Genomic DNA, 11352 nt, shown 5'->3' with positions numbered 1-11352 from the left:
CTAGTGAGTAATGGCACGACCAAAGGGTTGTCGGTCAACGACATGAGAGGTCGCCAAATGGGCCGACGACATGAGAGGTCGCCAAATTGGCCGACGACATAAGGGCCGCCACAAGGGCCGCCCAAGAGGCCAAAGGGTCGGGTCGTTACAATAAAAATGCGCCTTTTTATTGTAACGACCCGACCCTTTGGCCTCTTGGGCAGCCCTTGTGGCAGCCCAACTGGCCCTTATATGGTCGGCCCATTTGGTGACCTCTCATGTCGTCGACCAACGACCCTTTGGTCGTGTCGTTACTCATTAGGACTTTCCACCCCTGGTAGTAGATTTTTGCCTTCCCCAGGATTCTAACTCTAGATCTCCAGGCTAAATAGTAAAGTTTATGAATCCTGGTAACCAAGTGATATCATCTCACTTGGCTACCAGGATTCATAAACTCTAATACTTAAGCCTGGAGGTTTAGAGTTCGAATCCTGGGGGAGGCAAAAAAATCCACTGCCAGGGGTGGAAAGTCCTAGTGAGTAACGACACGGCCAAAGGGTCGTCGATCGACGACATGAGAGGTCGCCAAATGGGCCGACGACATAAGGGTCGCCAGTTGGGCCGCCACAAGGGGCGCCCAAGAGGGAAAAAAGGGCCGGGTCGTTACATGGCTCATGTGTTATGAGGTAAGAGGAAGAGGGGGTAAGCAAGTTATCCTTATTTTTTTTGTTATTTTTACTAGAAATATTAGAGAAATGCAGGTGTTCTATAGAAATGTAATGATACCCAAGCAATAGGGTGTGGAGCTGCATCATGAGGGGCACCCAAAAAACAAGTTTTATTCCATTAATCAGGGGTACATCTTTTAAGGGTTTACATTGCTGCCAGATCCCGAGGCTTGATCCTTTCTAGCCAGAAGAGCTTGAGCTCTAGTTAGATCTTCCTTCATAAGATCAATGGCGTGTTTCAGTTGCCCAATAGTCTCGTCCCTGATTCGTCTTTCCTCTTTCAGAAGAGCCACCTCATCTTCATGTTTCATCTTCAAATAGACAATGTATTGAACTTGGCTCTGAAAGTCGGATTGAGCTTTCATCTTGAGAGCAACTTCAGCCCGGGTTCTGGATTTGGCGACCAGCCAGAGGCTTTCCATTTCATGAGTAAGGGACGTTTGAAGATCTCTACTCACAGTCATCTCCAGCAGGACTTCTTCTTTTTGAGCCAGCAACTCTATCAGATGAGCAATTTGCTGATGCAAGGCTTCTTCTTTCTGAGCCAATAACTCCCTCAGATAGATAATCTGCTGAAGCAAAGAAGAAAGTTTGCTAGGTTCTGTTGTCGGTTCCATGGAGGATAGCTTAAGGCCGAGAGGAGAAGAGTGCACTCGGACCTTTTATAAGGAAGGAGAGGGTGAAGGGACTTCCTCGGAACTTGAATGGATGCTTGGAAAACAGTGAAACATTTATAGGAGGAAGACAGGTGCGGAAGTTGAAGAATCAATATGCATGCATAATCATCCAGTTTATCTCCTAGGAAGACAAGAAATTCTGAAAGTGGATGGAAAGCAGGTCGGCAGAGAATGAAAGAATCGGGTCAGGTAACGAAGGGACTTGGGTCTAGTCAGTCGGACTAGAGCCTCCTTCGACTAGACTTGAGGGGGAGGATTGTGATACGGTGCATGATTGTGGGGTCAGTAAGATGATGTGGTTAGGAGTTAAGACCACAAGATGGTCAAAAGTCAAGTTTACGTGGAGGTCAGAAGTCTAGCCTACGTGGCTGGTCAAAAGTCAAGCTTATGTGGCTGGTCAAAAGTCAAGCTTACGTGGCCAGGGTCATAGTCTCAGCTGACGGGGCGGTCAAGGGAGAAGATCACAAGTCGAACAAAAATCAGCTTCGACAGCAATCAAGAACTGGGCCCACAGGTCAGGCATAGCTGAGGGCTGAGCCCACAAACCACGCAAAGGCTAGGCAAGGAAGGCCTCTGAAGTAGGTCAGGAAGCAAACCTGACATATAGGTCAGGACGTACCAGCCATGGGTAACAGTAGACAAATGCAGGTCGGTAAACAGACCTGGCGTACAGGTCGGGACGTACCAGCCATGGATAACAGTAAACAAATGCAGGTTGGGAAACATACCTGGTGTACAAGTCGGGACGTACCAGCCATGGATAACAATAGACGAATGTAGGTATGAAAACAGACCTGGCGTATAGGTCGGGACGTACCAGCCATGGATAACAGTAGACGAATGCAAGTTTGAAAACATACCAGGCGTATAGGTCAGGACGTACCAGCCATGGATAACAGTAAACAAATGCAAGTTAGGAAGCAGACCTGGCGTACAGGTCGGGACGTACCAGCCATGGATAACAGTAGACAAATGCAGGTCGGGAAACAGACCTGGCGTACAGGTCGGGACATACCAGCCATGGATAACAGTAGACAAATGCAGGTCGGGAAACAGACCTGGCGTACAGGTCGGGACGTATCAGCCATGGATAACAGTAGACAAATACAGGTCAGGAAACAGACCTGGCGTACAGGTCGGGATGCACCATCCTTGGATAACAGCGGACATAAGCAAGTCGAGATATGAACCGATCGTGCAGGTCGGAACGCATAAGCCATGGATAACAGCGGACAGGTGCAGGTCGGGCAACAGACCGGTCGTGCAGGTCGGAACGTACTTGCATTGGATAACAGCAGACATAAGTAGGTCGAGATACGAACCGGTCGGGCAGGTTGGAACACACAGGCCATGGATAACAGCGGATAGAAGCATGTCAGGATACAGACTGGTCGTGCAGGTCGGAATGTATAAGCCACGGATAGCAGTGGATCGAAGCAGGTCGGGATGCAGACATGGAATCCAAACACTACAGGACAAACAAGCCGGAGAATCGTAACTGTTCATCAGAGAATGTCAGAAAATAATCAGTATGTAAGGGAATATGCTAACAGTCGGGGCTCATTCCCCCTTTGGTTCTGTCGCCAGCCTATCAGGGAGAAGCCATGTGTCATTCACCGCCAGACAAAGTCTGACAGCCAACATTCCCTAACACTCGCCAGGTTCTAGAAACATCCGTTACAGTATAAAAAGGGATGCTTTGTCCCTTATGCAGGTACGCTCACTCGTCATTTTTCACTAGTCTTTACTTTTCGTCCTTTCTCTATGTTTTCTGGGGAAAAGTACCTGACTTGAGCATCGGAAGATCTGATCCGGGAACTTTTTTCCTGGTTTCTGGTCTCTAACGACTCGGGTGCTCGTTTGAGTCTGCGCAGAGCCGTATTGTCATCACCCTGGTCGTTTCCCTTCGTCAGCCACCCGTGCGAACCTTTCCAGAGGGTGCCAGGTAGATCCGACGTCTCGGCGACTTTCCATCAACTTTCAGTACATCGAGGCCCGCCTTCATCCGACTCAGCTTCCGGACGGGATCAATTATAAATTTAGTTATGTTGTCATTAATAGTTTGAGATTCACGTGCAGTGTTTTTTCCCACAATACATGGCCCATGAAGTGAAGACGCCCCTGTTTATTCTGAATCCAGCTTATGATTTTTGGCAGGCATGAACCATATCGTCAAAATCAACAACAAATATGACAGAATGCAGATCATTCTTTTCAGCTTTGAGAAATCATTGACCATTAGGTGTTGTAATTTCAGGTTCGGAAGATTTTGGTACCAGATATTGCTGATCCTAATGGAGCTTGGACGGACTGCAAGAGTGATATCACGAAGTGCTCTCCGACTCAACTCGAAGTCTTGCAAGGTGAACAAATCGAAACTCCTTAACAAGAAGAATGAAGATTGATATTTCTGATAGGAGTGTTGTCTTCACATTGCAGAGTACAGGTTGAACTTTTTGACTGCACTGAAGGTGGGATTGCATGGCTTGAGGTCCGTGGGCATGTTCAAAAACTCATGCTTTATCCACACCCAATTAGATCCCGTGGATGTTTTTCATTGAGTTCATATGGTTTGCTGCAATATAATATAATCGTTCAAGTGGCTTGTACAAGAACCTATAAGTGTTGCAGTTCATCAAATAGAGTTTACGATTTCTCTCAGTGACCCAGCATCGAGCCCTGGTCAAAACTAAAGGCCTCTTGGACTTTCCAAAAGTCATCTTGTTGATTTTATGAGCTGTGACACAAGTCTTTAGTTAATAAGTTCCATATATAATTTCCTAATCCTGCCATTTACATACGTCGACGTGAGAGCTCAATACATCGACTCCCAGTTGAAAAATTGTGCGAGGAGATTAATTATGATGGGCTACAAGTCAAAGTCAACGGGGCGAATGTGACCGTAAACGTCCATCTTCTGCGAACTGGGCAATAAATTAACAAAGTTCTTCCCGTCTCGGTGAGGTTTACATATCGTTGCGATGCATGGATGAAGATAGGAGGCGTTGACCTTGTTAGTTTATGAGAAGAATGTTAATCAATTGATCCTGTTTTCAACAAATGCTGCATGCCAAAGGAAACGATCTAGAGCAGTTGTCTAGATACGGCTCATCCCCGTATACTCCAATACCACGCGTTGACGCGGAAGCTCGTCGGCCATTGGCTAGAGGACATATCATCCAATAGAAAGAAATCACAGGCGTTGACAATTAAAGTCAACCGCATGCTTTAGCGGGCAGGTCTGAATGAGCTGTGGCTACGTAGTAGCAGCACTGCTGCGTGCCGTGGCATTGCTGATTTAAAACCGGACTGGATTAGTCGATTCGAGGTCAAAATCAATTTTATATGAAAATATTTCAACCAATTCAATTAAACGAAGGTGGTCATTTAATTAAACTGAGAAATTATTAGAGGATGCCAGAAGTCACAAGTTATCACAAATTTCAGTTTGAAATCCCAACGAGTTATTGGATTTCAAAATTATGAATTGCGAATCGTACGCTAAAGAGACATTATTATCTAGCGAATCACTATATCAACCACCGTGGATGATGTTATAGATGATGTGGAGAAAAGGATGTTTCATCTTCTTAAGAAAGGATCGATGCTTAATCACAATTCTACGGTACTGAAATATCTGGTTGGCATTTTTCCCACCAACAAAGCTGCACTTCTGTCTATCAGGTTGGGCTCGATACAAATTAAACGCACACATGTCGAAGAGTGAGTGAGCAAGAAATTAAAAAACAAAGAGATATCGATCCGGTTCACAGCCCCAGGCACGTAGACCATCGAGGTCTCGACACATGTCCTCGTCCAATTGGCGGCTCGGAAATCCACGGAGATCGCTGGAGGACACCCGAGTTCCTTAAATTTGATCAGCGAATCTTTCTCTGTCGGCGTACGGTCAAACTCTTTTTAGATGGCAATGAGTAGGCGAGTTGACTATATTTCCTCTTTCTTACTTTCTTTGTCTTAACGTACGAGAATCAGCATCCGGCTCCCTCGCTCCAAAAGAAGGGCTCTGTTTCGAGCTTAACCATCCACAGTTTGGCAGCCCTGGTTTATGGCTACGGCCTATGCAGCAGCTAGCAGCTGCCTTTGGAATATGTTAAAGATATGATGAAGTAAGAAGGAATCAGGAACTAATGCTCAGTCCGCGTGTCGAGCATTTGACTGGTCCTTGCGCAGCTCAAACAGTTTCAGTCAACTCCTGGATGTTCTTCAATGTGATGGTATCGTGCTTGCCTTGCAGATTGATCCATCCTTTGATCAGTACCATAGATGGCAATTCAATATCCGAACTGTATCTTAGGCATTGAATGAGCTGGGCACATGTACTCTCCAGCAACGCCAGGAACTCCTCCTCTCTCTGCTCATTCAGGGACAGCTGATGTTCTGGGATAGTATTGAATTGGTTAATGCAGGATAGAATTATTATAAAAGGATAAGAATTTAAATTTTTATACTGATTAATTATAATTTTTAAATTTATTTTTTTTAAAGATCATCATGAGCTCGACCATATAAGATCACTAGGTTGATAAATTTTACTTTTTATTATCATTGAAGGGCAGCTGATTTTTCCGCCGAGTGTTCCGTTCGTGGCCTTTGTTTACTTTGTCCACTTTGAATAGGCAAAAGTAAAAAATCATTTGTTTAGTAAAAGACTGCCCATTTTGATTTGTTTTTAATAACACCAACTCTATACTGTTTAGAATATAATATTTTTGGTGTTATTATCTCTATTCTACCTCTTTTATCTAAATCTGGAGTCGATCGAGTACAATATTATAGTTATTATTTTATGGTTACTACATATATTACAATACATACTTAATATATTAAATATTAATAGGAATTCATGTTATAACAGTGACTATAATATAAGTTTAATTGACCACTTAATATTTATATTGTAGTAATTATGATTTTATAATTATTATAGTATATGTAATAGTTATTACAAGTATTGAAAGATAGTTAAATACTTAGAAATAAGATATTTTATTTTTTTTATAATCTAGATATCTAATTTTTTAATAAATCAATCTTATCCTTAAAAAAAATTTATGGACTATCCAAATAAATCAATAAAAAAACCCATTTTTCCCCTTTGAATTCTCCTACTCCTCCTGTGGCGCGCTGACGAGGACAGTTACGAATCCCAAGTCAACCATGTCGAATTGGTCCGCCACGTGCTGATCAAATCTGGAACTCAGATTTCGCATCCAATTTGACAATCTCCATAATTGTTCGTGGAACGGACATGGGACGATGATGCCGACACGGATGCAATCCTGTGAGTGCTTCGTTGTTCCTTCTGTTCTATAAATAGTGCGGCGCTCCTCCCTCACTCCTCAATGGCTTTCATCGATCTCCATTTCCTCATGTTGGCCTTCCTCCTTTTTTTTGCTATGTACTGCATCTTCTGGAAAGGAGTAGTCCTCGCCGGCCGCCGGAAAAAGCTCCCGCTGCCGCCGGGCTCCATGGGGTGGCCTTTCGTGGGGGAGACGTTCCAGCTCTACTCCAACAGCAACCCCAACGCCTTCTTCGTGCTCAAGCAGAGGAAGTACGGGGCGGTATTTAAGACCCACATCCTGGGCTGCCCCTGCGTCATGGTGTCGAGCCCGGAGGCGGCCAAGTTCGTGCTGGTGACGCAGGCGCACCGGTTCAAGCCCAAGTTCCCGGCGAGCAAGGAGCGCATGATCGGCCCCCGGGCGATCTTCTTCCAGCAGGGCGACTGCCACGCCCATCTCCGCCGGCTTCTTCTTCGTTCCTTCCTCCCCGACTCCATCCGCCGCTCTGTCGCCGGCATCGAGGCCGTCGCCCTCCGCGCCCTCCGGTCCTGGGACGGCCAATTGGTCAACACCTTCCAAGAACTAAAGACGGTGAGGCAAATCCTCTAATATTTAATTCCTTCGATTCAAGTCGAGTCCAAACTCATTAATAGATTTGCCCTTCGATCTGGAGCAGTACGCGTTCAATGTGGCAATCCTGTCCATCTTTGGCAACGACGTGGCCGCCGCCGCCGAGGATCTGAAGCAATGCTACTGCAAGCTCGAGAAGGGCTACAACTCGATGCCCATCAACCTACCGGGGACGCTCTTCCACAAGGCCATGAAGGCCAGGAACCAGCTCGCCCGCATCGTCGCCGGCATCATCTCCTCCAGAAGGCTGCAGAGCAAGAACACAGCCCCAAACGACCTCCTCGGCTCTCTCATGGAAGCCAAAGAAGGCCTCTCCGACGACCAGATCGCCGACAACGTCATCGGCGTCATCTTCGCCGCCAGGGACACCACCGCCAGCGTCCTCACTTGGATCATCAAGTACCTCGGAGACAATCCCAGCATCCTGCAAGCAGTCACTGTAAGCTACAGACTTCAATTCACGGACAAAATCAGCACACACTCAGCATCCATCTCATCTCTCTCTCTCATGGCAGGAAGAACAAGAGGAGATCACGAAGAGCAAACCAGAGGAGGACAAGGGCCTTTCTTGGGCCGACACCAAGAAGATGCCTCTGACCACGAGGGTGATCCAGGAGACAATGAGGGTGGCCTCCATCTTGTCCTTCACTTTTAGAGAAGCTGTGGAAGACGTTGAGTACCAAGGCAAGCAGTAATTAATTAACACATATAATCGCCATTAACGCGGCAAACAAGATCACCTTATTCAAAGACATGATCGATGATGAACAGGGTACCTTATTCCCAAGGGATGGAAGGTGCTGCCGCTCTTCAGGAACATCCATCACAGCCCAGAAAACTTCACCGACCCAGAAAAGTTCGACCCTTCCAGATTCGAGGTCCCCCCGAAGCCGAACACCTTCATGCCCTTTGGAAACGGCAGTCACTCCTGCCCCGGGAATGAGCTCGCAAAGCTGGAGATGCTGGTGCTCCTCCATCACCTGACCACCAAATACAGGTACTCGACTCGATCAAGCAGTTCGCACTACTATTCATCTAATTTGATCGATGCATCGGTTGACGTCCTCTCTTTCTGTATGATCAGATGGTCAGCGGCGAGGCCAGAGAGTGGGATACAGTTCGGGCCCTTTGTGCTGCCCATGAACGGTTTGCCCCTCAGATTCTCTCTCAAGTCATGACTCCCTTGATTGCAGTGGCCGGCCATTGCATTCATAAGCGGATGCAAGTATTGCAAGGAAGGAGGGGAGAGAGTTGTTGCAGTAATGGCAAATAGGAAGAAGATTAGTCAACTTGCTTGATGCGCGCGGCAGCTTGTGTATGTGTGAAAGATATTGTTTTTCACTTTTACCAAGTTGAATAGATAATTAGATTCTAGCTTCATGCTTCAATCAAAGAATTGAAATTATCCAAAGGTCAACGGTTGCTTGATCTAAGTTAAATGATTCGAGGGCTCCAGTTTTCTCTATGCAAATCATGTACGTGTTAATACGGGGGAATAAAGGACGAGTGCAAAAGATGATACACTCATCCAGACGCTCTTCCTGTCCACCCCAGAGCATTTAGAAGGAAAGTAAGAAGTAAGGTAAATCATTGAGTGACGTCTCTTTAGAGGAATTTTTTTCATCTAGAATTTGATCCTTGTATCAATTCGGTGATGGCCGGGGTGAGAGAATACAGAACTCTGAGAACAAATAACATGATCAAAATTTTGAATTTTCATAGGAATGATTTTGACCAAGAATTCCATCTTGTCAGTCTTAAGAAATTCCTTTGTGATCATGACCAAGAAGAAACCTCAAAAGCAAGAAGCTTGGTATCATGGAACAGGCAGAAATGACAAGGTGGAATGGTGGCCTCGAACGTTAGAGCTTCGGAAGGAAATTCCTGAGACCACAGATTTCTAGTTATTGTATCTAACAGCATGAAACACAAAAAAAAAACATGTAAACCACTCATAGTGATATCCCGAGACGAATTTGGTCACCGCTTGACGTCAGAAGAGCAATCACGAAATGATATCGAAAAGTTGTCTGCAAAGTTCACGAACCAAAACCCTCTTCTCCCTAAAAATTCTTCACAGATGATCGCTCCTACTCTCTTATTCTCTCATCTTGATTGTTCTTGGATGCCAAGTTATATAGGAAGAAAGCATCGGTTTGTAACCGATGCTTTGATGGCATTTATTGCTATAAACATTGAGGGAGATGAACCAATCATCTCCTCAACGTTTAATGTTGCAAACGTTCGTTGCAATGTTTCAAATCTTCTGCCAACGTCTCCCACTCGTCTAAATCAATCCATAATGGTTATATGACCATATAGACTATGTCAGTCACAAAATGATCATGTTACAAAGACCAGAGCAAAACATTAATTAGTTACAAAAATCAAATAAATCACATAGACTATATAATGACTAAGTCACAAAGACCAGAACAAAAATATCATGATGCGGTGATGATGAAGGGTCCCCGCTGCCATGGTGGAGGTCAAAGGTGGTCAATGCGTAGATGGTACGAGCCAGTCGGGCGAAGCATGCCCCGACCAGAGAGTGGTCTCCGACCAGTCGTCGCCTTCGACAGGAGGAGCAGTCAAACGACCGACGCTCAATGAAGACAATGTGCAGAAGTCGCCCGAGCAGCTTCCCCGCTCAGCAAGACACCAATATTTGTCATTGGCGGACGGAACTACGACCGAACGGCTACCCCGCTCTACTATACAGCCGAGCATGACATCGACAAACTTCAACTTTGGCCGAGCGGCTACCCCGCTCTGTCGGATAGCAGGTCCTGACAGTGGCAGGGTGGAACTTCGGTCAAGCATACACGTGGAGTATCGAGGTTCTGGTCGATCGACCAAGACACCAGAACGGCAAATCACTTGTCGAGCGGCCAACCCGCTCGGCGTAGCAGTACACTCCTGAATATCCGGTGATATCCTTTCGGGAGTTGGTGCCGCCGACACTAGCCATGGCCTGCCAGGAGATCGTACGGCGAAAGGTTCCACTGTCACTTCAGAGATATGCTCGGCCTGTTAAGGTACTGTGTCAAGGACACTTTACTGACAAGTCTTTTCAGGAAAAGTTTTGAGAAGCGTGCTCACCTTGGGTAGCGTGCACGCACACTACTGAAGCTCTATATAAAGGGGGGGTCCAAGTATCGGCGGAGGTATGCGATATTCACTGTTTGTGCTACAGTCTTCTTATTGCTCCGCTTTCCACTTCATCGCCGGTAACTGACTTGAGCGTCGAATGGGCAATACCGGGGACCCCTTTCTGGCTCGGCACTAACGTAGTCTGTGTTGCAGGTCCGCGCGGAGTCCATAGGAGGTCAGTGTGAGCGCCACATCCCTAGCTTTCCGTCTCTTCGATTTTCGGACAGGATCATATTCGGCGATTGTGGGAACGTCACCTGATTCCGAGATGAGAAGATGGAGGGCGTTGGATGACTCACCACCGTGACACTCACTCAGGAGGAGCTTGAGATGCTCGTTCAAGCCCGAGCAGCAAAAATGATCGAGCAGCAACAGGTGCTAGCCGATTGACCAGCGCCACAGCCTGCAACATCGACGGTTGGTAGGCGAGCGGGGCAAGAAGACCAAGTGAAGCAAATAGAATCGAAGGTCGACCGGCACACAGGAAGAAGCGCCGCCCGCGCCGATCCCCTTCCATCATGCTCTGTTCCAAACCCTCACGGAGATAGCCCAAGTGCATCAAGAGTGGGGATCGTCTTCAGATGATGCTCCTGTGCGGGATGCACGAAAAGGCAAGGCGCCCCGGAGCAACACGTCTCTAGAACAGATCAACCGGCAGTTCTCAGATGAGATATTATAAGACCCTCTGCCCAAACACTACACCCCACTGGCGATCGGGGCGTACAACGGATCGACCGATCCAGATGATCATCTAGATGTGTTCAACAATGAGACCACGCTGCATCAGTATACAGACGGGGTGAAGTGCAGAGTCTTTCTCACTACGCTCTCTGAATCGGCGTAGCGCTGGTTTCGAAGACTACCGGACGGCTCAATAAGAAGCTT

General features: G+C 46.5%; 1 protein-coding gene across 1 annotated transcript; it reads left to right on the top strand.

The window, feature by feature from the left end:
• Positions 1-6728: 6728 nt before the first annotated feature.
• LOC122047064 (abscisic acid 8'-hydroxylase 1-like) lies at positions 6729-8779 on the top strand. Its single transcript, XM_042608097.1, has 5 exons — positions 6729-7275; positions 7361-7753; positions 7830-7998; positions 8086-8311; positions 8399-8779. Exons 1-5 carry the CDS (start codon positions 6748-6750, stop codon positions 8490-8492), a joined length of 1410 nt encoding a protein of 469 aa, XP_042464031.1. The 5' UTR covers positions 6729-6747; the 3' UTR covers positions 8493-8779.
• The last annotated feature ends 2573 nt before the right edge of the window (positions 8780-11352 follow it).

This window comes from Zingiber officinale, chromosome 2B (genome assembly GCF_018446385.1).
Source record: "Zingiber officinale cultivar Zhangliang chromosome 2B, Zo_v1.1, whole genome shotgun sequence".
Taxonomy (NCBI): Eukaryota; Viridiplantae; Streptophyta; class Magnoliopsida; order Zingiberales; family Zingiberaceae; genus Zingiber; species Zingiber officinale.
This window is presented reverse-complemented; position numbering and strand designations above follow the sequence as displayed.

Coding starts and splice junctions, on each gene's coding strand:
- LOC122047064 (XM_042608097.1), top strand. CDS start 6,748: ATGGCTTTCATCGATCTCCATTTCCTCATGTTGGCCTTCCTCCTTTTT. Junction 7,276..7,360: donor CCTTCCAAGAACTAAAGACG/GTGAGGCAAATC, acceptor GATCTGGAGCAG/TACGCGTTCAATGTGGCAAT. Junction 7,754..7,829: donor GCATCCTGCAAGCAGTCACT/GTAAGCTACAGA, acceptor CTCTCATGGCAG/GAAGAACAAGAGGAGATCAC.